Source organism: Talpa europaea (genome assembly GCF_964194135.1).
Source record: "Talpa europaea genome assembly, chromosome: 12".
NCBI lineage: Eukaryota > Metazoa > Chordata > Mammalia > Eulipotyphla > Talpidae > Talpa > Talpa europaea.
Window position 1 is genome coordinate 61871618 of NC_140079.1, and position 27305 is coordinate 61898922.

Consider the following 27305-nt stretch of genomic DNA (forward strand, 5'->3'; position numbering starts at 1 on the left):
AGTTTTGACTTTTTCTTGTGCTTTTGTTTGGTTTCTCTATATTCCACATATAAGTGAGGCCATCGCTATTTATCTTTTTCCTTCTGACTTATTTCAACTAGCATAATCCCTTCCAGCTCCATCCATGTTGCCACAAATGGCATAAGGTTTGTCTTTTTTTGATCATGGAGTAATATTCCATTGTACAAATATATCACAACTTTTTGATCCATTCGTCTGTTTGGGGACATTTTAGTTTGTTTCCATATTTTGGCTATTGTAAATAGTGCTGCAATACATACGGGAGTGAAGATTTCCTTTCAAATGAGTGTTTTTGTGTTCTTTGGGTAGATTGCTAGGAGTGGAATTGCTGGATCATACGGTAGGTCCATTTTCAGTGTTCCAAGGAACCTCCACACAGCATTCCATAGCTGAGGTGTATCCTTTTATAAAATACCAGTAATCAAAGAAAACTGTTTCCCTGACTTCTATGAGCTGCTCTCCCAACTTGCCAACCTGAGGAGGAGGCCCTGGGAAACTGATGTATAGTCAGTTGGTCAGAAACACAGGTAACAGCCTATACTTGCAGTTTTGTGAAGGGCCAGGGGTAGTTTTGTCGGGCTGAGCCTTTATTTAACATTTAACCCCAGATAGATAGTGTAGGGTAAAGAAAATGTCAGGCTTTTCTGCCCTTCTGCCATCAGGATAGATGATGGATCCTTGTCATGAATGCATGCCTGATGGCGGGCACCTGGAATAGGGTGTGGGCATAGGTAGATGGGATTCAGCTGAGCTAAGACTGTGCTTTTAAGGGCGGCGTCACGGGGACGCCAGCCGCAGCAGTAGAGGCCGAAGCAGAAGCCGAAAGAGAAGCCGAGAAGCAGCAGAACGAGCGCTAGAGAGCCCAGATAGAGTGAGGACTTGCAGGCCTCCCAGCCCCCCCAGCCAGCACCCCTGCCTGCCATATGCCTGGTGAACCCCAAATAAAAAACCTGCAAAACTACTGAGGACTCTGACTGCTCCTTTACCCGGTCTGCATGGGATCAGAAAACCTGCACTGTGGTCAGTCCTGACCCTTTACAATTGGCGTAAGTCGGCAAGATCCATGCAGACGGGTATTGGAGCCCTCCGAAGACCTGGAGGGACTAAGGGGTAACTGTGTTTACCTGTGATGATGCTGGAGGCACCATGGCGGCACAGAAGGTGGATTCGGTCCAGGAGCTATGGGACGAGACCTCGCATGGAGGAGACGCCCGAGAGGACCAGCCAACGACACCAGAAAGGACCAGCCAATGACCCCTGAGGCAGCAGGCTGCTGACGCAGGGAGAGGCCAATGGACTTGAACTGATGGACTGATGGACTTGGACTGACAATCCCGCCAGAAGGCGGAGGACCTTGCAGGTTGATGTGTTTTGGGACCCTGGGGGTGGAACAGTTTTGTTTGTAAACCCCAGGAGATGGGAATCTGGGGGTGGCCAGTGGGCCTAGATGGCCAAAAGCAGCCTGTTATGCCCAGCATCCAGGTAGAGGAGAAAAGCCAACTAAGAAGGCAAAAGCTGATACTGATGCTAAGTTGAGAAGCCCTAAGCGGCTGTTAAGCAGCCTGGGTATGCTGAAGCCCTGTGAGTCTCGTAAAATCACCTGTGGGTGATGCCCTGCTCATTCTTGAGTGAGGGTGAGGAGCTGAGGAACCTGTCCTTGGGGGACGGGTGGGGAACGTGGCTTGGGGTGGAGCCCAAGCCGAATGCAGAGTTTGGATCCCTGACCCATGTGATTGTGCAGTGGGTTGGCTTGAGTGCAGGGGTCTGTGAGTCGCACTGGTGGCTGTGAAGGCCGAGTGTTGGAGCAACTGCAGACAGAAACCCTGAGGTTTGGCAATTACCCCCAACAGAATAAAATTGCCAATCCCAGAGCTAGTGCATCCTGGGGGTGGATGCTGTGTGTGGCTTGTAGCCGAGACTACAGCCAGAGAAGGCCAGGAAGCCTGACGGCTCCTGGTGTTATAGCAGATGCTGTGTGTGATTTCCCCTCCCTTGTATGAGCAGTGCCTTCGGCAGCAGATTTGGTGGCTCATCTGCTGGTACCAATAATTGTCTTTTGCTCTAGGTTGGGGCCCTGCCTTGACTTATCTGTTGTATTTTGTTGTGATGTATTTGCTTTTGTGGGCCATGGCTGCATTGTTTGTTTGATAAGAAAATTATATATATATAGACTGTATGGCAGAAAACCCTGAGGGGGTGGACTGTAGGGTAAAGAAAATGTCAGGCTTTTCTGCCCTTCCGCCATCAGGATAGATGATGGATCCTTGTCATGAATGCATGCCTGATGGCGGGCACCTGGAGTAGGGTGTGGGCATAGGTAGATGGGATTCAGCTGAGCTAAGACTGTGCTTTTAAGGGCGGCGTCACGGGGACGCCAGCAGCAGCAGTAGAGGCCGAAGCAGAAGCTGAAAGAGAAGCCGAGAAGCAGCAGAACGAGCGCTAGAGAGCCCAGATAGAGTGAGGACTTGCTGGGGGCTGGGAGGCCTGCCAGCCTCCCAGCCCCCCAGCCAGCACCCCTGCCTGCCATATGCCTGGTGAACCCCAAATAAAAAACCTGCAAAACTACTGAGGACTCTGACTGCTCCTTTACCCAGTCTGCATGGGATCAGAAAACCTGCACTGTATCCAGTCCTGTCCTCTACAGATAGCATCAGATTTCAGCTGTAAGGTACCTAGTTGATGGTAGGGAATTGGAGATTTCTTGTGTTTTTCGTAGACAAGATGAGAGGGGGGCATATTCCAATCATCAATTGACTGTAGCTTGCATCACAGATAGAAGTAGCAGCTCCCTCTTCTTATCTAATGATCATCACTCAGAACCTCTACCTCAGTGGCCCTCAACTTCAGATACACAACAGCATCACCTGGAAAGGTTTTTAAACTTTGGATACACAGGTTGCATCACAGACTGACAAAATCAACATTTCCGTGGGGAGGGCCCAGGCCTATAAATAGTATTTACAAGTTGCCCACTTGTACATAGTCTCCTATTGCCGCTGTAACCATTAAGCACAAACTCAATGGCTTAAAACAATACACTTATTATCTTCAGGTGTGTAGTGCAGAAGTCTGAGATGGGTCTCACCAGCTAACATGAAGGTGCTGGTTTCTTAGTAAAGGTTCTAGGAGAGAATAGGTTTTCTTACCTTTACAGCTTCTGAAGGCCACCTCAGGTTCTTCCATGTTCAAAGCCTGCAGTGATGGGTCTTTCACAAAGCATCACTCCAACAGTGACCTTTCTGCCCCCCTCTCCCATATTTATAGACCCTTATGGCTATGTTGGGCTCATCCTAATAATCTAGCAGTCAGCTAATTAGCAACATCAAATCCATCTGTTGTTTTAATTCCCCTTTACCATGTTATGTAACATATTCACAGGTTGCTGGGATTAGGACGTGAACATCTTTAGGGACCATTATTCTGCCTACCATATAAGATGACTCCAACTGTGCAGTTGAGAACTATCAGCCATAAGAAGATGGTCAACAAGTCAGCTCCCACCCCTGGAAAGATGGGACTCAAGCATCAGCCCAGTTAACAAGCTGAGCCATGATGGATGAATGGAGGTAGACTTGGAAAATTTGGTTGGGTTGCTTGGGGGCAGGTGGGGATAGGGCTGTCTCACCAATTTTGCATTATTACACAACTTGGGTTGGGGTACACAAGTTGTCACATGATTGATTCTCATACAGATGGCATCTGTTCGCTGATGGTCCTGGGAAGTTGCAGTATCCCAACAATGGTAGGACCATCTCCACTCAGGAGTAACCATTACAGAAAATATAGGACACAGGATGGAATTTCCTAGATCGGTGACAGGGAGCTACCACCTTCCTCCTTCTTTTATGGTCACACAGAGGCTTGGTGCATGCAGATTGTCAGGGCATCTGTAAGCTGTCTCCTATTGTGGAAGATGCAAATTACTGGTCCACAGGTCAATGTGGCTTGAAGATATGCTCTGATTGGCCAACACTTTAATATTCTCTTACACGCACATACAGACACACACAAGCATGAATTTTTTGGCTTCTCTTAGAATATAGTCCTGCTGGGACAGCTCTCCTGCAGAACAACTCTTGGCAGGAAGAAGGCTGTTTTTTCACTAGGGCATTTATTTTCTGGTTTATTGCAGGCTTCTCCTTAGCCTTTTTGTTTTACAAATGGCTCACTTCACACTTTCATGTTACTTGCCTGGTCTGGAAGGTATTTGGGTCTATAAGCCTCCAAAACTCATGTCTGAAGTCAGGAAAACTTCTCATAAAGAACCATGCCCATTGCTAATACAAATGTGGCTAGCTTTCCAGTTGGACAGATGGAATACAAATCAATAGCAGTGACTGAACATATCAGACCTTTTCCCCATATCCCAAATCCAAATCAGGTTTCCCCATAAACCTGATGAGTAACACTAGGGTTTGAAAAATAGCCTGCAGCCACCATGTGTTCCACTAAACAAATTGGTCTCCACTGGTACACACCTCTTTTTCGGAAATGTAGCTGAAAGCTGTCTAACTGTAATTTCTGCTCAATGGTCTTTTTCAGCCTTAGGAGCCACATATAACCAACATTATTCCTGTCATATCCATTATTTTTCCAAAAGTTTAAGACAACTATTATGGCCCCAGAGTGCTTCTTCTCATCTCCAAGAATTTGTCTCCAGTAAACCTACCTAATTCCTTGGACAACTCAGCCTATGCTATAGCGGTGACCCCATCATCATTCTGGTAGTTCCCCAGCTTGGCTGTGCTACCCTTGTGCACTCATGTCTGCACAGCATTGGAGGGTGAACTGAGCACAGAGCAGTCTTCGTAGACTCCATAAACTACCCTAACACTGCCTGCGCTTAGAGGATAAAAACAGGGAGTCCCAAGCTTTGAGGGCCACCCTCCCTTCAAGAACACCAGGTATTTCTAATAGGTAAGACCTAAAAATACTATTTTGCACTCACATCCCTTCTCCTCAATGAGTTAACACAATTTTGTAAGGATGACATCCTAACTTTGTAATATGCTTCATCTTAAGAGGTTAGACTTCATCTTAAAGGTCATGGAGAGTAAGCCAGGTGGTAGAGGACAAAGCCCATTTCCCATGATACTGCCTGTTAAGTCTTGGTGCAGTCAGGAGATGAAATGCAGGCCAGTTTCAAACAACTATTCAACAGCTTCAATATTTGGATCACATTGACACTTCTGTCTCAAGTGAGATTTGAGGCTAAATATAGTTTTGGTTTAACTATCCTTTGCCTCAGATTAAATGAGACAATGTACATCAACCACTTAGAAAAGTTCCTGAAACACATTAACTTTAGTTACTAATGCCTGCTTTCTGGCCATCCCATTACCTCTTTACTTCCATCCAGGTCTAACTAACATGCAGCTATTACTCAGCAAATGTGAGTAAACCATAAAAACCTGCAGTTTCTAGATTCCTGGCCTATACCATCCTGGAGCCAGTTCCATCCATTCGCCTCTATTGAGAACCATACAAATGGCTTAGGTGACAAGATTTAGATAGTCAAGGAAAACTGTTCCATAGTGGGGTGGTTTAGCAGATTCTTAAAACTTGGGACCAGTCAAGGACAGTCCATCTTCAGAGAGGTAGAATAGATGGTCTCTCTCAAACCACACACCTATGAAGATGTGTGGAGATCCCAAGAGTTTAGCTCTTTGACACAGAACTGAGATAATTCCTATAAAACCAATAACAGGCTAAAGCAAAAGCAACCCAGCAATGCAATTTGATTATCTCCAGTCCCACGGAACTTGATGCAGACATGTTAAGGCATCAGGGGGGCTCCATAGAGCCTCCTCAAGGACACCAAGACAGCCAAGATCATCAACCCAAGTGGACTGAAGATGATGAGATGGGAAGGAATGTTTTATTTTCCCAGATCTTCAGGCAACCTCATTAAGCTACAAGTCACATGCAGCTAATTATGAAACCAAGAGAAACAGGAGGCTTAAAAAGTGTGGTCCATTATATTTCTTTTTTCTCTGGAATGGGGGAGGCCAAGGTCGGTCTGGCAGGACACTGGGAGGTCTCCCTGACTCAGCGATCACACAATCTTCACAGTCTTGAGCATATCAGAAAGGACGTATGTTTCATCCCAACCCCTTCCAGGCCTCCTCAGGGTCTGCTCCAAGGTCTGGGCCATTTCCAGGAGCTGTGGTGTGGCAAGTTTCTGCTCAGGGTGCAGCTGACAGAACAGGATCTCATTCACTTCCCCCTCAATTCGCCGGACATACAGGAGGGGGAACACAGCCTTGAGCCCAGCCAGCACCGAGTCCTTCAACCCCATGTCTCGGCACACAAGGTTGAGAATAAAGACACCTGGAGGATGGGAAAGAAAGAGTCAGAATCCAGGGGACATGTTGAAGACGAGGTTCAGCTCTAAGGAAAATACTAGCCCCTGCCCTGGGAGGCTGGTGGGCAATTAGATCAAGAAATGCTCCTCAAAGAAAGTTTGTTCAATAAATGGTGCTGGGAAAACTGGGTCGCTACATGCAAAAGAATGAAGCTTGACCACTACCTCACACCATACACAAAAATCAACTCAAAATGGACTAAAGAACTAGACATAAGACCTGAAACCATAAAATACATAGAAGGAAATATAGGCGAAACACTACGTGATATTCACATCAAAGACATCTTTACTGACACATCACCCAAAGCAGTGATAGTGAAGGCAAAGATAAACAGCTGGGACTACATCAAATTAAAGAGCTTCTGCACAGCAAAAGAGACAATAACAAAAAACAAAGAGAAACCCCACCAACTGGGAGAACATTTTTGCACACAACACTAATGATAAAGGACTGAACACAAAAATCTGCAAAGAGCTGATGAAACTCAACAACAACAAAGAAAATAATCCAGTCCAAAAATGGGCAGAAGAGCTAAAAAGAAACTTCTCTGAAGAGGAAATGCAAATGGCCAACAGGCATATGAAAAAATGTTCAACATCACTTGTAATCAGGGAAATGAAAATCAAAACTACCATGAGATACCATCTTACACCAGTGAGAATGGCACATATTAAAAAACTAGCAACAACAAATGTTGGCGAGGGTGTGGAGAAAAAGGAACTCTTCTGCACTGTTGGTGGGAGTGCAAACTGGTCCAACCACTATGGAGAGCTGTGTGGAGATTTCTGGACCTACTAAACATAGAGCTTCCATATGATCCAGCAATTCCACTCCTAGGTATTTACCCAAAGGACACAGAAACATCAATTCCAAAGAGCACCTGCACCCCTATGTTTATACCAGCACTATTTACAATAGCTAAGCTTTGGAAACAACCCAAATGCCCAAAAATAGATGACTGGATCAAGAAGATGTGGTACATATATACCATGGAATATTACTCAGCATTCAAAAAAGATAAACACATGCCATTTGCAGCAACATGGATGGCGCTGGAAGGGATCATGCTCAGCGAAATAAGCCAGAAAGAAAAAGAAAAATACTGGATGGTCTCACTCATAGCAGGAATCTGGAAAACTTAAATAAGGGACCAGGAAAATGAATAACTATAAGAAAGTGAAAATCAAAATCAACAAAAAACTGTGAACCAGAGACACTTTTTGGTGGGTGGGAGGGGAGGGATTGGGGTCAAAATGGGGGGGGGGGTTTGCAATTGTATGGGGAATATAAAAATAAAATTTATTATAAAAAAAATAAATTGTGGGGTTACTTAATAATTTTGTGGGTTACTTCCATTTGTTGTATGGACTAACCTGCAATGATTCTTTTCATTACTATGACATTATACCCTGAATTAATATTTCAACGTTTGGTCATTTTTTATTCCCTTGGTTCCCATTGAGTCATAAGTACAGTGGTAGCTAAATTTCTTACTTAAATGAAATTCTCTGCCTCCAGTTGTAATTCTGCTTACCAAACAGAAATTTTATATAGTATACCATCAAAGGAGAAATTTTTCTGGTTTCTGTGAAATGTCATTAAAAATGCTTAAATGGTAAAAAAAAAAAAAAAAAAATAGTAGAAAAGTCTGGTGACACTGACATTAAAGTTCAAATGAATATGTATGATATCAAACTTTTAAAATAAAATAAATTATCCTTATTTATATTTTCTTTTGTTCAATGTTGGTCATGTTTTGGTGTGTATTTTTAATTTTTTAAGGACACACTCTAAAGGTTTGATGACGATACCGACGTATGGGATTCAACTGAATTTGAATGGTTTTAAAGATATTTTTTCCTTTATGTATAAATTTAGTTACTATTTACAGAAGACAGAACTTTTTGTTAAGTAGTCAACTATGTTAATCAGATATAACTTTTCTTAGATCTTTGATTAATCTCACTTTACAAATAACCAAAACATGTCTTTCTTGTATTACCTTTGAATAAAAGTTAATATATTTAAAAGTTCAAAAAAAAAAAAAAAGAAAAAAAATGCTCCTAAGGTAGGAGAGATTCTGGAGATACATAGCACACAAAGGCAGAAAGGGAAAAGCATGGGCAATACGTGAACTGTGAGAAACTTCAGCCTAATGCCTGCTCTTCTATGCTGCTAGTAAATTATTTCACCCTTCTCCATGCCTAAGTTTCCCAAAGAATTGCTTTGAAATGAACACCACCACAAAAAGAATCTACCAACTCTAGGGACTCCCTGGTGGTACAAGGGGTTAAGTCTCAGTACTATGAAGCTATCAGCAGCCACTGCAGCACAAGTTTGATCCCTGACCAGAGAGCTAACCCACATGACACTGCAGACCTCTACTGTCTCACCCGCTACTCCCCTCAGCAGTGTATTTCAGTCAGTCTGCCTGTTCTGCTCCCCACTCTATCTCTGGTGAATCCTCTCACCCCCCACCCCACCCCTCTGGCCTCCAACCCCAGCTCTTATATGCATAAATACCAACTCCACAGGGATACTGTGTTGACTTATACAGTGATGTATTTACCAGTCAGTGAGGGGACCCAGGTACCTTGACTTGTAACAAGTAATTAGTACTAAATCAGCTCTATTCCCACAGTACCTTACACCAAATCAAAATACCTAGGAGACCCTGAACATATGGATTAAGTGCTCCAGCTTCCAAGTCACAAGGACCTGGACTGGAGTCCCAATGTTATCTTGTGTCAAGTTGGTAAATATCTTTACCTCAGTTTCCTCACTTGAAATGGGCTGCTAGAGAGATAAAGATGCCACCTAGTCCAAAGCATGTGGGAAGAATTCACATTGCAGCTAACGCCACCTTGTGGATGTGAATGGGAATCACTACAATCCCCTTCATAAAATGGACATAGCACCACCTATGAAAGTCCAACAAACATGAGCATCATCTATGATCCAGCATTACAATACTACATATAGGCCCAACAGATCTGTAAACACTTTCACCAAAACACATCTACTAGTATGTTCCTGACAGCATTATTTATAAAAGCCCCAAACAGGAAACAACCCAAATGCCAACCACAGTGGAGAAATGAACTCTGGTTAAGTCACATGACGTTACACAGCAACAAAAAGGAACATAGAGGATGAATCTCATAAACATCATGTTGAATAAATGAAAACAGATACCTAAGGAGTATATTCTGTATGATTCTATTTATATAAAGAATAAACATGGACAAAATTAAGCTTACTATTAGAATCTAGGGTAGCAGTTATCCTTGAGAGGATAAATTATTGGAAAGGAGGAAAAAGGTGGAATTCTGGGGTGCCAGAAATTCTTCATGTTTGCTGATAAATGAGTATATTCAATTTAGGGAAACAGATTGAACTATGCACTTGTGGTACATGCATTTTTCATTAAGAAGGTAATATTTTTCCTTCCCACCCTCACTGCCCCTTCCTCCACCCTTTTGCTCCCCATACCTTCAGAAGACAAAATGCTTTTGACTTTCTGTAGGAAAGGCTGGTCCACAAATGCCGGGGGAGGACAACTCATTCCCAGCGTCGGATCTTTACTATCTACATCAAACATTATGACATCGTATCGAGGTTGTGCTGGGAAAGAAAAGCAAAGGTGAGGCTTTGTCTTTGCTGGATAAAAGAAAGCCATTTCATTCCTACACATTTTCACTGTGACCTGTGGGGATGGCAGGGATAGCTAAGTCAGAAGGCTGCCATTGAGGAGGTGGCAGTCCATAAAGACACTGGTTCCATGGTCCAGGGAGGGGATGACATCTTAGTGCTGCTGTGAGTATCGCACATTAAAAATGGGAACCTCCATCTCATCTTCCTCCTCCACATTTAAAAACACCTTCCAAAGGCACATATGAGAGGCTTTCCTGGTGGTCGAGGAGTTAAGTCTCAGTATTATCATTGCTGCAGCCTAAGTTCAATCCCTGGCCTGGGAGCTAACCCACATATGGCCCAGGAGATCTCTCCTGTCTCTCCCACAAATCCCCTTAGCAATGCATTTCAAGTCAATCTGCCTGTTCTGCTCCCCACTCTGTCTCTGGTAGGTCCTCTCACCCAGGCCCCCATCTCTGGCCTACACCCCAGTTCTCCTGTGCATAAATAAATATTTTTTAAAAAAAGCACACATTAGCGAAGTCCACTCTAGAGTGATTATTACCTATAACAAGTCTACCTACTAACTCAGTGGCTTTCAACCCGACAAAACATTAGGAGGTGCCTAGGGAAGATTGTAAATACTTAGAGAACCTGGTATCCTCTCCTCACCGACTAAGTCCAAAACCCTGGGATGGGGAGTGAGGAATAGATGGGAGAGCAGACAGGAAGCTCCTCAGATCACTCCAAACACAATCAGAGCTGAGAACCACCTATCTAGACAAAGCAGCTGCCTAAACCTTTAAGGGCTGACCCAGCAAATAGTAACCGTAACTCAATTCTGAAAACAGTTTATGTTGCTTCTTGGGAGGAAATGTTCTGATATTAAAGTTACTGCATCTTTTCTGGTTACTTGAACAATAGCTGGTTCAAGAAATGATTTTGCTAAGTGGGTGAGAAATTACTTATAATGAATCAGTTCTACTTGTTATAATGTTAGGTGGTTTTTACATGGCGTAGGCCTGTAATACCACCAGCTTGTTATTTTGCAAATTTTGAGACTACATAAAATTATCTAATAAATATTTTCTTTGGACTCTTGCATGCCTGTCACTGTTCATAGTACAGATCTGATTGTGGTTTCTTAGAGAGCAGAAAATGTTGGCCCATCAAGTCCAAGGAAAATGATGGCCCACATCTGTGGCCTTAAGCCTTCAAATAATCTGAAAGGTTGTGGTGGTTAGAGATGATGGCCGGAGCCCCTCAAAGTTGACCTGCAGGCAATAACTGCAGAAAGTACATAACTGACTGCATCATGGGTTGAATATCTAGGTTTTAAATACTTTAAGCATATTAGTTATCTTGGGCCTCAACCTGGCCCCAGCTTTGCACAGGAAACCTGTAAATTCTGATATGAAGTTCACATTAAGGCAGCATCTGTCCATTCCAGTACCAAAATACCCACCCCAGGCATCTGAGTTTGCCACCTTTATGGGATATTCTAATCCAGTGAGAACTAGAGCACCTGTTATGGAATGAGTAGACCAGGAAGGGTGATCTAAGACTCCTAAGTTCACATAGGGCTGAACCAACCAAACTGACTTCCCCTAGAAGGACTCAAGTTCCAGAAAAATTCCAGTATCATCAGGAGCCATATAGCTGCAGAAGGATCAGGGGCTCTCACACAGAACATGAATATGCCTTTTGTCCTAAGTCTGGGATACAATTATTAGAGCAAAATGGGGCCTTCAGTCCTGTAGCAGCAGGGTTATCTGAATTCCCACTAGCAATCTCTACCTTGGGATTTCTCACCTGCAGCACCAGTGCTAGCTGTGGCCAGGTCACCCCTTTGTCATCGGTGACTGAGCTATGCACTGTAGGGTGCTTAGGAGCATCCTTGGTTTCTACCCACCAGATGCCAGAAGCACCTGACCCAATATTCTGACAACGAAAAAATGTCTGTAGACATTGCCAAATGTCCCTGAACTACACAGGCACTGCATTGCTCTATATCTGGTTTCATGCCCAAATGAAATATTTACAAGAAATATTTCCCAACATTAACCCCATCTTTTTCACCCTTTTCCTCACCCAGCCAGATTTCAGGATTCTTAGGATGCTGAGAAAGTAGTAAGGTTACATGTTCAGAAGAGAAACCCATCAATCTCTTAACACCATAAGGGGAGCAATCGTCCGTTTCATTCACTACTACACCCCAGCACCTAGCACAGTGCTGAACACACATCTGGAACTCTACATCATTGAGTAAGTATGTCAATAAATGAACAGGTATGGGATGCTGCTGATGCCTCCCTCTTAGAGATGAATTCTAGAGGCCATTGTAGGCCTGTGACTTCTCTTCATATTGTCCTAGAGCTGTACCTTCTCTTCCAGCCAGACTGGAAATGTAGTCCAAGCCATCTGCAATGTGCACCTTCATCCGGTTGCTCTGGGAGAAGCCAAACCACTGGGTGGCCACTTCCAGCATGGAGGAGTCAATCTCCACAGCATCGATGCAGGACTTTGGGAAATGATCATGGACGAAGAGGGGGAGGCTGCCCCCACCCAGGCCCACCACCAGCAACGCCAACGGGGTCTCTGTAATAAAAGAAGAGAGCATTATGGAATCATCTGCGTGCTGGGAAGTTTTGTACAGGCTTCAGGGAAGTTAGGAGGAGGAGTCAGAGTGGAAGTTCTGCTCAGCTGAACGAGATTTAGACATCTGACCTCCTGTCTGTCCCAGAAATTTAGGAGTGAATCTGACATCAGAAGACAACCCTAGCCTCACAATCCCTCTCTTGGTAAATGCAGAGAATAACCAGTGTATATTATGGTCCCTTAAAGATCCAAAGCTCTCAGCTGACATATCAAAAGTCCCCACAGGAAGTTATTAGACCCTTACAGGAAATGCAAGGGATATCTTGCTCAGAGTCACAGGGCAGAGTAGGTATGATGCCCTCAGCCCAACTTTTAATCCAAAAGCCACAACTTCCATCTCAAACACATCCTCTAAGAGATGGCAATCCACCTGAGTTCCAGAAATCACAGGAAAACAAAGGCCCAAATGCTCCAACTAAGCAAAGTAACCACAGCAACCACAGCAGCATGGAAGGCAGATGAGAAACAAGAATCATCAGAAGGAGACAGATCCTGAGTATTCAACCCAAGAACTGAGCCTATGAGGACACACATCATCAAGGTAATAAGGTAATCGAGATAGGCCAAGAATACAAGGAGTTTCAGTAAGACACATTCAGGACTTTGGGTGAAGACAGTTTTTTTGTGTCTTTTTTTTTTTTAAAGATTTATTCATTTATTTATACAAGCACTGAGTACAGTCAGAAGCGCAGGAGGGTGAGAGAATCCACCAGAGCCAGAGTGGGGAGCAGAACAGGCAGACTGACAAAGTACACTGCTGAGGGGAGCAGTGGGCACAGCAGGAGAGGTCTGCGCGCCATGTGAGACCCTTGCCGGCCGGGGATCAAACCGGTGCTGCAGAGGCTGCAGGCAGCTTCGCAGCCCAGCGCTCAACCGCTGCGCCACTGAGAAGGCCCTTTGTGTTTTTTTAATACTTTTTTTTTTTAATACAAGAATTGGGGTATGGGCCAGATGAGCGGGAGGGTGAGAGGATTCACCAGAGACAGAGCGGGAAACAGAACAGGCAGACTGAAGAAATACACTGCTGAGGGGAGCAGCGGGCGAAACAGAAGAGGTCTGCCGCGCCATGTAGGACCCTTGCTGGCTGGCTGGGATTGAACCTACGCTGCAGAGGCTGTGGACAGCTTCACAGTGTGGCGCTCAACCGCCTACGCCACCAGGGGGGCCCGAAGACAGTTTTAAGTGTTAAAAAGAAAAACATTTTTTTGCTGCTATAGTCTGATCCAAACCTGCTCTAAATGATAAGGTTTAAGGCTATAAATTGTTTATTAAAGTAGAAATTCCAGAAAGAATTGCCTCTGCTACCAAATAATGCATTACTGAAAAGCCAGCAGATCTCCTAAATTGCAAAGGCATTTCTCCAGAAATGATCCTTAAATGTTGCATATATACATAGACATATGCATAGACACATCAAGCTGAACAACTTAAGATCTGTGTACTTACATACCTCATTGAATGACTTTATACCTTAGTTTTAAAATAAAATGAGTGGGGCCTCCCCGGTGGCTCAGCGGTTGAACACTGGGCTGCGAAGCTGCCCACAGCCTCTGCAGTGCCAGTTCAATCCCCGGCCGCTGGCGAGGGTCCCACATGGCGCGCAGACCTCTCCTGCCATGCCCGCTGCTCCTCTCAGCAGTGTATTTCGTCAGTCTGCCTGTTCTGTTCCCCACTCTGGCTCTGGTGAATCCTCTCACCCTCCTGCACTTCTGACTGTACCCAGTGCTTGTATAAATAAATAAAAATAAATCTTTTAAATAATAAAATAAAATAAAATAAAATGAGTGGAAGAGAAAAATGTAAACATCAACACATGTAGTCATTTCAAGATTATAATCTGAATTTGAGGGACAAATAATGAGGGATGCATTAACACAGAAGATGGTGGGGACAAGGAAAGAAAATATGTGCAACTGTTGGTCTGGAATACCTCTTCTTATAAACTACAGGTCAGCGACTTTGACTGCTTATTTCTCTGATCTTACAAGCTCCCTCTGCAGAAGGCAGTGGCATCTCACTCACCTAGGAGTAGCTCAGGCCTTCTCAGCAGGGCCAGGCCAGCGATCATGGCTTTGTGGTGTTCACAACACAGGTAGTTCTTGTCAATGGACTGCCCTGGGGTCGCAGGCAGGTCCTCCGCATTATCAGCAGGATGTTGCTTCTTCCTGTCCTTTTTCCGTTTCTTCTGTGCTGAATGAGAAAGATTGACAACTCTTAGTAACCTTGTAGCCCTTGGAAAGCCAGGCACACCAGCAGTGGAACTGATCTGATTCAAGAGCCCAACTGTTAACTACGCAGGAATTTTGTGAAATGGCTGACATCATATAGATAGCTAGAAATTCACTGTGGGTGGCCATTTTTATGTCATAGAAATAGGCAAACAGTACTTATCAGGGTTTTGTCCCAACAAAGAGACAACTGTGAAACACTTAATGTGCTCCACTGGATGCCAGAGAGTAGGAAAAGGGAACTGGCAAAAGCACACCTAAAAACCTGGTGAAACTCAACTGAGGAGCCTGAGTATTTCTCCATGTAGTTGCCAGGCAACTAACAACACAATTTATGAGAATGACTCCATATAATGCCTCCTCTGTGGTAATTACACACTAGGACTTTACTCTTTTAGCTCTTATAACAGCCCTGGTATTCCAGTTCTTGGCAGATGGAAAAACCAAGGTTCTAAAGTCAATGCATCCAGAAGCAGCAGTGGTACTGCAGGATTTGATCTGGGAATGTCCATCTGCAGCACCCTTCATAATCCTACTGTATCACCTGGATATAACATAGACACCCCCTTCCTTTGGACATGGAATTCACAAGTGTTCAAAGAAGAGGAGAAATCCTATAGAGTCCCTTATTTCCCTCTATCTAGTCCCTCGATTACCTTAGGATATCAGAGTAAATCATGGTTCTGGATATTTCTAGGGACGAGCTGCATTCTACAGCAGCCTAAGGCACTGATGTGTAGTAACAGGGAGCCTCTTCAGAGATGTTAAATTACTTTTTAATACATTCTCCTTATTCACCAATGCTTTCATGAGGGAGACCAATTTCAAGAAAAGACAGTGATACTAAGAAGGCTAGGAGCCTGATAATGGTGGAAAAAAGCCCTGAAACCCAACCTGCAGGGCAAAATGTTTTTGTAAGCAATTTTACCAAGCTTTTAGTGAGGCAACACTGAAGCAGACCACTGACAAGAGTGGCCAAATCACAGGGCAGGGACCCAGCACACATCAGTGCACTTGACTAGGGGCAACTCTAAAGAAAAGATCATTCTGGTATAAGTAAGCTGACGGTACACTCTGGGCAATTCTGTGACCTCCAGAGTTGCTGAATCTCCTCATCCTCTTCTCAGATGGCCTGGCTATCTGGACAGCATGGTCAGGCAGAGAGAGACTGAGAATGAGGAGACCCAATTTCAGCTTCCACCCCTGAACCTCTGTGCTGCTTCTTTTTTTTTTTATAAGATTTATTTATTTATTTATACAAGAACCGGGGTACAGGCCAGATGCATGAGAGGGTGAGAGGATTCACCAGAGACAGAGCGGGGAATAGAACAGGCAGACTGACGAAATACACTGCTGAGGGAATCAGCGGGCAAGACAGGAGAGGGCCGCCAAGCCACGTGGGATTCTCGCCGGCCGGCCAGGATTGAACCTGCACTGCAGAGGCTGCAGACAGCTTCACAGAGTGGCGCTCAACCGCCTGTGCCACCAGGGAGGCACTGAACCTCTGTGCTTCTAAAGGGAAACTGACCTGCAGGAGGGGCGGGGAGGCACGGTCACTTTTTATTTTGCATGTATTTTAATTGACTACAAATGAGTATTACTTTCATGATATAAACATATGCAACCCATGAAAACAGTAGCAGAAACACATCACCACTTTCCCCACTGGTGGGAATGAGTGAGCAGCATCTGGGAGACCAGTCTTTAAAAGGAATTCTGGAAGACACAAAGCAGATCTACACTGTCTTAACCCTAGAGACACCAGCCACCTGTGGCCATTGCAACTGAGTTGATTAGAATTAAGTAAAATTTAAAATTCAGTTACACCAGTCACTTTCCAAGAGCTCAGAGGTCACATATGTTGAGTGGTACCGTACCAGGCAGCTCAGATATTAAACATTTCCATCATTACAGCAAGCTAAACAGCACTGGACTAGATGACCTCAAAGGCACTCTACCAATTCTAGAATCCTCTGAAACAAGTGCTAGAGAGCTGCAACAGGGTGGAGGGCAGGTCAACCTGTACCCCCATGTTTTCAGCTCACCTCACAGAGGTCTATCAAATTAACGTACAGATGTACATAGAGCAACGTTGAAAACTGGCAGCCTTTAAACTGAAGGCCATAAAGTGACAATCACATTTATTTGCTCAACCACATCCTTGGTTTTTGTTTTTGGTTTTTTTTTTTTAAGATTTATTTATTTATTTATACAAGCACTGGGTACAGTCAGAAGCGCAGGAGGGTGAAAGAATTCACCAGAGCCAGAGCGGAGAGCAGAAAAGGCAGACTGATGAAGTACACTGCTGAGGGGAGCAGCGGGCAGCAGGAGAGGTCTGCGTGCCATGTGGGACCCTCACCCGGTGGCCGGGGAACAAACCGGCGCTGCAGAGGCTGCGGGCAGCTTCGCAACCCAGCGCTCAACCGCTGCGCCACTGAGGAGGCCCACATCCTTGGGCCTAGGTGGTGAGAGGACAGCCCAGAGCCATATGTTTTGAGCCACAGGTACCCAGGTCCAGCCTACATCTTTGCCAAGCTCCTAGGTCTTTCAGAATACCCCAAATTCCATCTCTACATGGGTGCCACCACCATGCCTATGAGACCTCACCTCTGTGGGACACCTCACCTCTGTGAGACACATCCTTCAGCAGCCTGGCTTCCGACTGTACCACATTCCTATTGCTGAGGAAGATCAGTCGTCGAAAGTAGTGCTTGTCATCCCCCTGCACATCCTCGATGACATAGTCGCCACTCATGGGGCTGCAGTCTTGGTGCTGAACGGTGCGGACCCCAATGTCCCCACCCACAGAAAGAAAGGGCACCTGGAGGTATGGCAGAAATAGGATCAAAACACCAGCCAAATAAGAAACATAAGGGGGCCTCCCTGATGGCCTAGGGTTAAGTCTCATAACTATCACCTCTATAGCCTGAGTGTGATCCCCAGCAAGGGAGTTAACCCCACATATGGTGCAGCAGACCTCTCCTGACTTGCCTGCTACTCCCCTCAGGAGTGTATTTCAGTAAATCTGCCTGTTCCGCTCCCCACTCTGTCTCTGGTGAATCCTCTCTCACACACACACACACACCCTCCCCATACCTCTGACCTACACCACAGTTTTTCTATGCAAAAATAAATTTAAAAAAAAGAAGAAGAAATGATGATCTCGCCTCTTTGTGTATATATGAGGAATACCCACTAAGGTTCTTGCAGCAGCTACTCTGAAAATGTGCCCTTTTATTAAAGTATTTTTCTGGGTAGAAAAAGAAAAATACTGGATGGTCTCACTCATAGCAGGAATTTAGAAAACCTAAATAAGGGACCAGGAAAAAGACTAATTATAATAAAGAAAAAAATCAAAATCAACAAGTAACAATAAACCAGAGACACACTATGGGGGAGCAGGGGGAGTAAGTTCAAAACAAGGAAGGGTGGGAATTATATGGGGACTATAACCAAGATGAAAATGCAAACATTGTGCAAAAATGAAAAGTGATGTAAAAAATATATAAAATAAAATTTAAAAAAAAATAAATATTTTTTAAAAAGTATTTTTCTGGGGTCTTTAAATAGATTTCAGATGGTTTAATTCACTTTTCGAAGGCCAAATGAGGACATAAAAAGATTCCCAAAGCATCAGTGCAATGCAGTTGGTTCTCCCCAAGAATAACATAAATGTTTCTGAATAGTAATCCTTAAAAGGACATTCAACAATTGAAGATGATAAAAGCAAGAGCCAAATTATAAGAGAAAGAAGCTGGGGAGAGATAAAGATGACAAGATCCAGAGGGCCAAACGACCACTCCAAATGTGGAGAAATCTCTTTCCCCTAGTTATTCTCATCTTATGCCCTGCCCCCACTTTTCTAAACCATACAAGAAAAATATATTTTCCCCTAGACTTTTCAATTTTCCTTCCCAATCACTCTATTTTTTTTTTAAGATTTATTCATTTATACAAGAACCGGGTTCTTGTATATATATATATATAATATATATATAATATATTCATTTATACAAGAACAGGGCAGATGTGCAGGAGGGTGAGAGGATTCACCAGTGACAGAGTGGGAAACAGAACAGGCAGACTGACTGAAATACATTGCTGAGAGGAACAGCGGGCAAGCCAGGAGAGGTCTGCTGTGCCATGTGGGTATCTCCGCGGCCGGCGGGGGATTGAACCAGCACTGCAGAGGCTGCGAACAGCTTCACAGTGCTGCGTTCAACTGCCTGCACCACCAGGGAGGCCCAATCTTTCTATTTATTTTTAAAGACTTACAAGAGTATGTAATAATCAGCAGGACTCCTGACTCTGCAGAGACAAAGGTACTGGAGAGAAGTCACAAATGAACCTCCCCACAGGCTCTGGGATCTCTCTGGTCATGTCCTGTCCCAAGTCTGCCAGAAAATTCACAGACACACTCATCTGTAAACAGAGGTCATCCCAGTGGGTAGAACCACAGGCTGAGAGGCTGGGTTTTTCTTTTCAGACCCATTACTCCCACACCAACCCCCAGGCACATAGACTGTCCAACACATCAAGAAGGATAAACTTCTTACTATAAAGCGTGAGCAAGAAAGTCACCTATCAATTACGCAAGGTAAGCAGGATAGCACAAGACAGAAGGTGTCAGCTGATAATACCATATCACCATTTTGGCAAAAACACTCAGTTTCCTTCATAGTAGAACAACAAACCAGCAATGCTAATATCCTGAAAGTTATGTTAAGCTATTTTGGTTCTTTTTCTTTCTACCCTCAGATAACAACAGATATGAGAAGCAAAATGGTCAAGTCCTGTGCAAGAGTGGGCAGGATGAAGAGCTGGAGCCTGTGAGGAATACTCTTCACGCCACCTCTGTGGAGTCTGAGGGTCCCCGCCTACAAATACAATGATGCTACTGTGGGTCTCAACAAGGGAACCTGCTAACCTCTCGCTGCCTAGGGCAAGGCTATACGATTTTGACAACTCAGCAGCTGACATGCACCCCTGGCACAGATTATAATCAGGCACTTGGTGCCCCTCCAAGGCGTCCTCAGCCTTCCTGGCTGCTAACAGGACTCTTCCGGAGACAACTGAGACTGCTGCCAAAGTTGTTACCTGCTGTTGGGTGGGCATCCCGGCAGGGGCCAGCTCCATGACCCTGGCAGACAGCTCGGCCTGGATGCTGTCCATGCTTTCATACCGTTGACCTCGGTGAAGGGCAACTGTGACCAATCTTCTGAAGCCTGCGCTGGCTGCCAGCTGCTTCCGGCCCTCCTCCATGCCAAATAGCCATTCTGTCTCCCGCCCCTGGGGGACTGGAAAGAGTGAGTTGGTGATTAACGGGTCCCAGGAAGAATGTTTAAGGCCACAGCCAATATGATGACATGACAGAGAGCCAGACCCTTCCCAGGCCCAGCATGCCTTCCAACTGTGACCCACTAAGGGGCTATGGAGGCCCTAGTGCACACTGCCCAGAACCAAGCAGCCCATTCACATCAAGCAGGACCAAGGGTGGCTATGCAAGCATGAGGACGAATATAAGGGGAGAGAGACAGGTGTCTGGTGCAAGAAAAACAGCAATAATATTAACACTCATTACATGCCAGGCATTATTTCAAACACTTTGCACAAAGAAAATATTTGAATCTATCCAAAATCCATCATACTGGTAGTATTATTACTCCTATATTAAAAATGAGGAAATTGAAACAAAGATTTGCCCACATTCACACAGTCAGTAAGGGTCTGGCTGGGATTCAAACCCGAGCAGTCCAGCTGCAGGCTCTATGGTTGTATCCATCATTTTGTTCCCACAGGTAGACAGAGAAGATTACGAAATACTTGGGGAAATAGTTCAGGCCTTGGGAAATTACCAGCCTGATCATCTCAACAGGCTGTATTTGTCTAGAAGTTTCTATTTTTTTTTTCTGAAGATTTATTTATTTATACAAGAGCTGGGGTACAGGCCAGAAGCACAGGTGAGAGGATTCACCAGAGACAGAGCAGGGAGCAGAACAGGCAGATGGACCAAAAGCACTGCTGAGAGGCACAGCGGGCGGGCGAGACAGGAGAGGTCTGCCGCGCTGTGTGGGTATCTCCCTGGCCGATCAGGAATCGAACCAGCACTGCAGAGGCTGAGGACAGCTCCACAGTGCTACGCTCAACCTGCTGTGCCACTGAGGAGGCCCTAGAAGTTTCTATTTTTGAAAGCATTTCTTCATACTCTGTATTTTGATTCTAAGATAAATCTGGTTATCAATGACCCCTTTCAATAACAACACTAGTATTTATAAAGCAGTCACCTGTGAGGCACCTAAGGGCTTTTACACTCTTACAACTACACAAGAATAGGTATGATCTCACTTTATAGATGAGGAAACTGAAACACAAAAAAAATAACTTTTCCAACACTTCCACCACCAGGAAGTCACTGAACCTAGACTGAACCAGAACCCCTATTTTTAGCTACAACTCTATACTGTCTAAGTTCAACAGAGAAGTGCAGATCTCCCAAGTCTCACAGCTTACAGGCTAGAGTAGGGACTAGAACTCAGTTGTTTCCATTACAACAACCACACTGTTTGTTATACAGTAACTCAAATCTTTATAAAGAGAGGCTTGCCTAAATTTATCTGTATACTTCTCATTTCTCTACTAACCCCTTCTCTCACATTTCCATTAAGCCTTTGCAATGGAAGAAGGAACAAGCCTCAAGTCTAGCAGGTAGCTGCAGAGCTGCTACTCCCCCTTTGTCATGCTCTCACCCTCTGGAAGTACCGCCCCCTGTAAAATAGAACCAGCCAAGGCAAACCCATCCACCAAAATTCCAGCCCCAGCCCATGTAAGCCAGCCCCTCCAGGAAAGAGAGGGAGCAATCCCAACTCACTGATGAAAATGGCAAAATGACTGTCCCGCGATGGTTTCACAGTGGGGCTGTCCACCACGTGGAGGGTGTAGCGTGGCTCCCCCGTGTCCCCATTGCACAAGTCCAGAGACACACTCCCCAGCCCGGCCTTGCGGTGCAGCTGGCTGCACAGCCAGGCATACTGCTGCCGCTCCCGCACTGCCTCAGCCAGCCGCTCAGCACTGTCCAGCCGCATGGGCTTGCCCTGCTCCTGAGCACACAGCTCAAAGATCTGAAGGGCAGAGCCAGGGACTGGCCTGAACTTGGTCATGATGAAGGCAAAGACAGGCAGGGAGAACCGAGGCTCTGCTTCCAACACCTGGTCCTGGCTGTCGGCCACCTGGTGCACCCTCACCATCCACCCCTCCCGAGAGAAGTGACCCACTGCTTTCTTCAGGACGTGAGCCTGAGCCAGGGAGATGCAGAGGTAGCGACCGCCCACCTGCAGGACACGGCCAACCTCAGCCAGCATCCTGTCCACCTGTTGTAGGGTCTTCTCCTCCTCATCTGTCAGGACAGCGTCCAGGGTGCCCTTGTCCAGCACCACCTGGAAGGAGGCACTAGGAAACTCCATCTGTGTCATATCCATCTTCAAGAAGCTCATGTGGGGCCGCCGGCTGGCATTGCGGTCCTTCATTTGCTTGATGACCACCTCACTGATGTCGATGTTCACTATATCCTGATAGCCCACATCATACAGCTGCTCACTGAGCTCTGAGTTACCACACCCAACCACCAGTACCTGGGAAGGGGAGAGCAAAAAGATGAGGAGATCAAGGCAAGAGAATGTGCTTCAGAGACCTGGAGTTAAGTTGCCTCGGCCACTGCATGTTTGCAGAAAGTGGAGAAACTTGTCAGGAGAGAGCACCATTACAGAGCAGATTCCAGGTTCCATCTTGAAACACCATTGGTTAAAGTAACCACTCATTTAGCTACAACATCACAAATTATGTGAGGATGGGCTTTCTGCATTTCAGAAACAAACTATTGTGGTTAGTCTTGTCTCTGAATCAAGGATCTATTATCATTAGTTGATATAAAGTCACAGAATCCAAAAACAATCATTACAGTTGAAATTTTCTATCTGTCTCACTCTTGACAAAGACTCTGGCATAATCCTATTTCAATGAGGCCCTGGGCGCTACCTTATGATATTCTATTTTCTGAAGTCAAACTTAGAACACAGGTCACTGCCTCCCTGTCTCTGGGACACTCTCCCATTCATACTTCAAAATTCTGATCTGATAGCACTATCTCTAAAATATAAAGACACAATGAGATGTGTCTATGTGCTAACACTTTGGAGATAGATAGGCCTGAGTTTAAATTGCCATGTGACCACTTGATCTTAGACAAGAAACTGGCTCTCAAAATCTGTGTCATTGTCTATAGGATAGATGAAGTACCACTCACCTCAGAGTTTATTATGAGAATTCAACTACAGAACTATCACATACACAGAGCATAAGGCTTGTCATGTCACGTGTCCTCCACAAATGTTCCATTTTTTTACCCTATTCTTCCCTGACTTCAGTACAACCCCACTTGTATCAAGCCTCCTTTTATTGTACTTATCACTTTTCACTTCTGGAATGTGCCCAGGGTTTTTATCTCAATCCTCTTGCAGCTTAAGTGTTGAGCACTATGCCTGAAATTCAGTGGACGTGCAACAACTATTTGATAACAGACTCATGTATCAGTAAAGCCCCAAGTGCTGCCTGCCCCAGGCAGTAACAGTAGGCAGAAGGCACACTCACTTCTGTTACAACAGTAACAGAAGGCACACTCGCTTCTAGAGACTACATCAAGGTTAGGTTACCAAAGCTGTCACTCTTTCGGTCTGGTTACTAATTCGAGGATGAGCAGGGGACAAGAAGTCTTAACGAAAAATCTTTAAAGGAGTATTTTTAAACTGTTTTTTAGCCTGAATGAAACCTAGAATCCTGAAGTGGGCCTGATACGGGTCCCCACATCTATCATGTCTACGAAGCTCAGGATTTGTTATCAGCTCCCACCTTCCCGAGCACACGCCAGGGCCCTGCCAGACCGCGTTTACCTTCTCCCTGGGCTTGATGTATTTATGGAGCACCCCGCATAGTTCCAGGTAGGTTCCATACCACTCAAATGCTTTTTTTCCCCGCTGCTGGAAGAACTTCTCCCAGTAGTCAGCGGAGCCAAACTCCTTGGAGGTTTTGGGTAAGAGATTCATATTCCCACCGGCCGAGATGCGTCTTCAAGACTCTCCTCCCCTCTGAGACACCATCGGAAGAACTTCACACGCTGGTTCCGGGACAATGAGAATTCTCTCCACGGATAAACAAGCCACACTGATTTGCCCCGCACTCAAAACCCCACGGGACAACCCTTACAGCCCTCCGCGCCCGCGGCCCCGGCCCCACGTGGGAGCCCCTCACGCTGTCTGAGATCGGTTTCCCAGCCGGCAATCATATCCGGGTGCCAGCCTTCGCGATTGGTCGGCCGTCCAGTGCTTCCCAGGATCTCATTGGCTGATTTTTCTGGCACCGCCTCCGCGGCGACGCGGGGAAACCTCACGCTGGCTGCTTCTGCGCAGGCGCGGAGTGTACGGGGGCAGGGGGCGGGGCGGGAGTGCGACCCGGAGTTCCGGGCGGAAGAGGCCGGGCTGGCTCCCTGGGGCTCAAGTTCGGGCCCTGCATGAGGGCCGCTAGTTCGGGTCCGGCGCCGGGGAGCAGCGCGAGGGCTTTCGGGCACTGTGTGCCCTTGGGCTTGGAGCCGGCTTCCTCACCCCTTCTGACCCTGAGCCACCCAAGGGCTGATCGGGCGCTGATGGTTGGCGCACTGGACCTGGGGACCCTCCCGAAAAGAAAAACCTGTAGATTAGAAGTGAGGAAGGCGGGGCGGGGGGGTTCTCCCTAGTGGCGCAAGGGGTTAAGCACGGCACTGTGAGGCTATCCGCAGCCTCTGCAGCAAGAGTTCTATCCCCGGCCGGGGAGCACCCCACATGGCGAAGCAGACCTCCCAGCAGTATGCATTTCAGTAGTTCTGCTTGCTCTGTTCCCCACTATGTCTCTGGTGAAACTGTTGTAGAGCAACCCGGATTCAAAACGGGGTGCCTGACTGTGGGTCCTCACCCGCGCGCTTAAAAGGAATTATCAGTGCTCTACTGCAGGCACACGCAAAAGGTTAATAAAAGGTTTATTCACAAGGGAAGGGGAAATGAGGAAATGTACAGCTCAGGGAGAAATGTGGGAGACAAAGTTTTAAATGCGTCCTACCCAATCCACCGATCAGGAATCCCAAATGGCACTCTGAGAGCTGGCCACCAGCCGTGAAGCCAGGAGGTGAGCGACAGCGAGCCCCGCAAGGCGCACGTGTTTGGTTTTTATACCCAACCTGGCTGCCCAACTCCACCCTCAGGTCCCAGCCACCTTCCCTTTGGTGGTGATGGGATTTGTCTTTTCCAATATTTTGATGGCTTTAGTCTGGACTGGGAGTGGAGTCCACAAAGCCTGTATGGGATTAGCTCAGGACATCATTTCTCCCTAACAAACCCTCTCACCCGCCCCCCCCCCCACACACACCTCTGGCTTGTACCCCAGTTCTTGTATGCATAAATAAGTAAATCTTTAAAAAAAAAAAAAAATAACAAGTGAGGAAGGGGATGAGTAGAACCTGTCTATAGCAAAATAATAGTGCCCGTCCTGGTCTTCTTAACAGTCTGCATGTCCCGCTCCAACCCCCGCCCTTAGTTTAATCGCTTTACTTATATAATTCAGATTTCATTAGTAGGAAAAGGATTTTGGCTGTACTTCTGCGCCAAAAATGCAGAGTTCCACTACTAATGTAATAAACGGGAATGTAAGGGAAAAAGACAACTCCGTGTTCTCCTCTGCCACCGCTCAAAGCTCAGTATAGAAAATTTTAGACTAATTTTGATAATCTGCCTCCCTAGGTGGTCATTCTAATATCATTTATAAGTAGTTGCAGCTGTTAAAGTATTTAGCGAACATACATTATCCTGATATCCTCAGGAAGTTCCTGTGAAGGCCACTGTTTAAAAAATAATTAAAATATGTGCATTGTTGGACTTTTCACAGTACCATAAATTGCAGGAGGAACACAAACTGAGGAGGGCAGCTAGATTTGGAATTGAGCATCTGTAGTCTGGACTATTACAGACCTCACCAGCATAGGTAGAATGTTAATAGGTAAATAGGCTAAGGTGAACTGAAACTTTGGTTTGAAAGTTCTAAATTTTGGTATGTGTCAGAATCACCTAAAGACCTTGTTAAAACTGCTCCAAGTGCCCCAGCCCACCCTGTAGTTTCTGATTCAAGTCTAGAGTGGACTCAAGAATTTGCGATCATAACAAATTTCCAGTGATACCTATAATGTTGGTTCAAAGGCCACACTTTGAAAACACTGTTTTAAAATATAATTAAAAGTCAAAATGGATATGCTCCCAACTCCGCAGTTTAAAAAGGTAAACCCAAAGGCACTCTAGGAGTAAAATTTAAAAAAAATAATCTATTTTCATGCACCACTTGCTGAGCTCAAATTATTAGAGCTATTTTCTCCACCCAAGATAAGAACTGGAAGGAGCCTCTCACATGGCCTCAGCTACCACCTCATACACCATTCCTGATAGGTGAGATGTGTGTTCTTTCAGAAAGCACTTACTGAGAGCTGAAGATACTGCTTGAAGTGCTACATAATACAAAAAAGAAAAAAAAAGGATTAATGTAGCCTCTTGAGGGAGTAGAGAACTAGCTGGCTAGGGAGCTGCCTTGCAGATCTGGCTGCAAGCTGTCTGGCAAGGGCTGGTTTTAAGAAAGTAAAGTGAGGTTGGGTGCTTTAGGGAGCAGAAAGCTGACAGGCAAAGGCTGCTGGCCACTGAGCTAGCAGGCAGAAGTTGGTAACCACAAGAGGCATATAAAGGCACATAGTAGCTTGTGGTGGCCTCACGTCTCTGGGTGGCAAAGTGGGGCAATGAGGCAAAGGAGGGCAGTGAAAAAGCACCAGAATGGGGAATGTCCCCTGAGAGATTATTAAAGTAAACCTACCCCCAACAGCAATGGGCTTCTCCCTTATATCCCTTCCACCTGTCAGGAGTTTTTCTTGCAAAAAACCTGAGTTCACTAATCTTCAGTCCATTGTGTCAGCGATTACTCGTCAGTCGCTTGAACACAAGAACCCACTCAATCGGCAACACTCTGTCTGCACTCTCCCCCCCAAATTTATTCAACAGACATTTCAATTACCTGATATGAACCAGTCACTGGGGTAACAGCTACATACAGATGCAGTGATAAGCAAGGCAACCACATGGGAGACCCATGTCAATAATGTTCCTCCAAAGATATTCATGTCCTGATCCCTAGTACTTGTGGAAATTATTAGTTATATGGCAAAGAGGAATTACAATTGCTTGCTAATCAGCTGCTGCTAAAATAGGGAGAGTAGATTATCCAGCTGGGTCCAGCAGAATCACAGGGATCCTTAAAACTGAAAGAGAAGCAGAAAGGGAAGAAC

General features: G+C 45.4%; 1 protein-coding gene across 3 annotated transcripts; it reads right to left on the bottom strand.

The window, feature by feature from the left end:
- Positions 1 to 6076: 6076 nt before the first annotated feature.
- Positions 6077 to 24006, bottom strand: METTL13 (methyltransferase 13, eEF1A N-terminus and K55; the record flags this gene model as incomplete). 3 transcript variants are annotated; one of them, XM_084250607.1, is made up of 8 exons in its annotated part: positions 6077 to 6351; positions 9882 to 10013; positions 12405 to 12620; positions 14703 to 14870; positions 17534 to 17729; positions 20006 to 20205; positions 21777 to 22536; positions 23851 to 24006. In XM_084250607.1, 8 exons carry the CDS (start codon positions 24001 to 24003, stop codon positions 6077 to 6079), a joined length of 2100 nt encoding a protein of 699 aa, XP_084106733.1. The 3 variants fall into 3 exon arrangements, with proteins under 3 accessions (XP_084106733.1, XP_084106732.1, XP_084106734.1); XM_084250606.1 differs by having other exon boundaries at positions 20006 to 20197; positions 22237 to 22536; positions 23851 to 24003; XM_084250608.1 differs by lacking the exon at positions 20006 to 20205 and having other exon boundaries at positions 22237 to 22536; positions 23851 to 24003.
- Positions 24007 to 27305: the final 3299 nt, after the last annotated feature.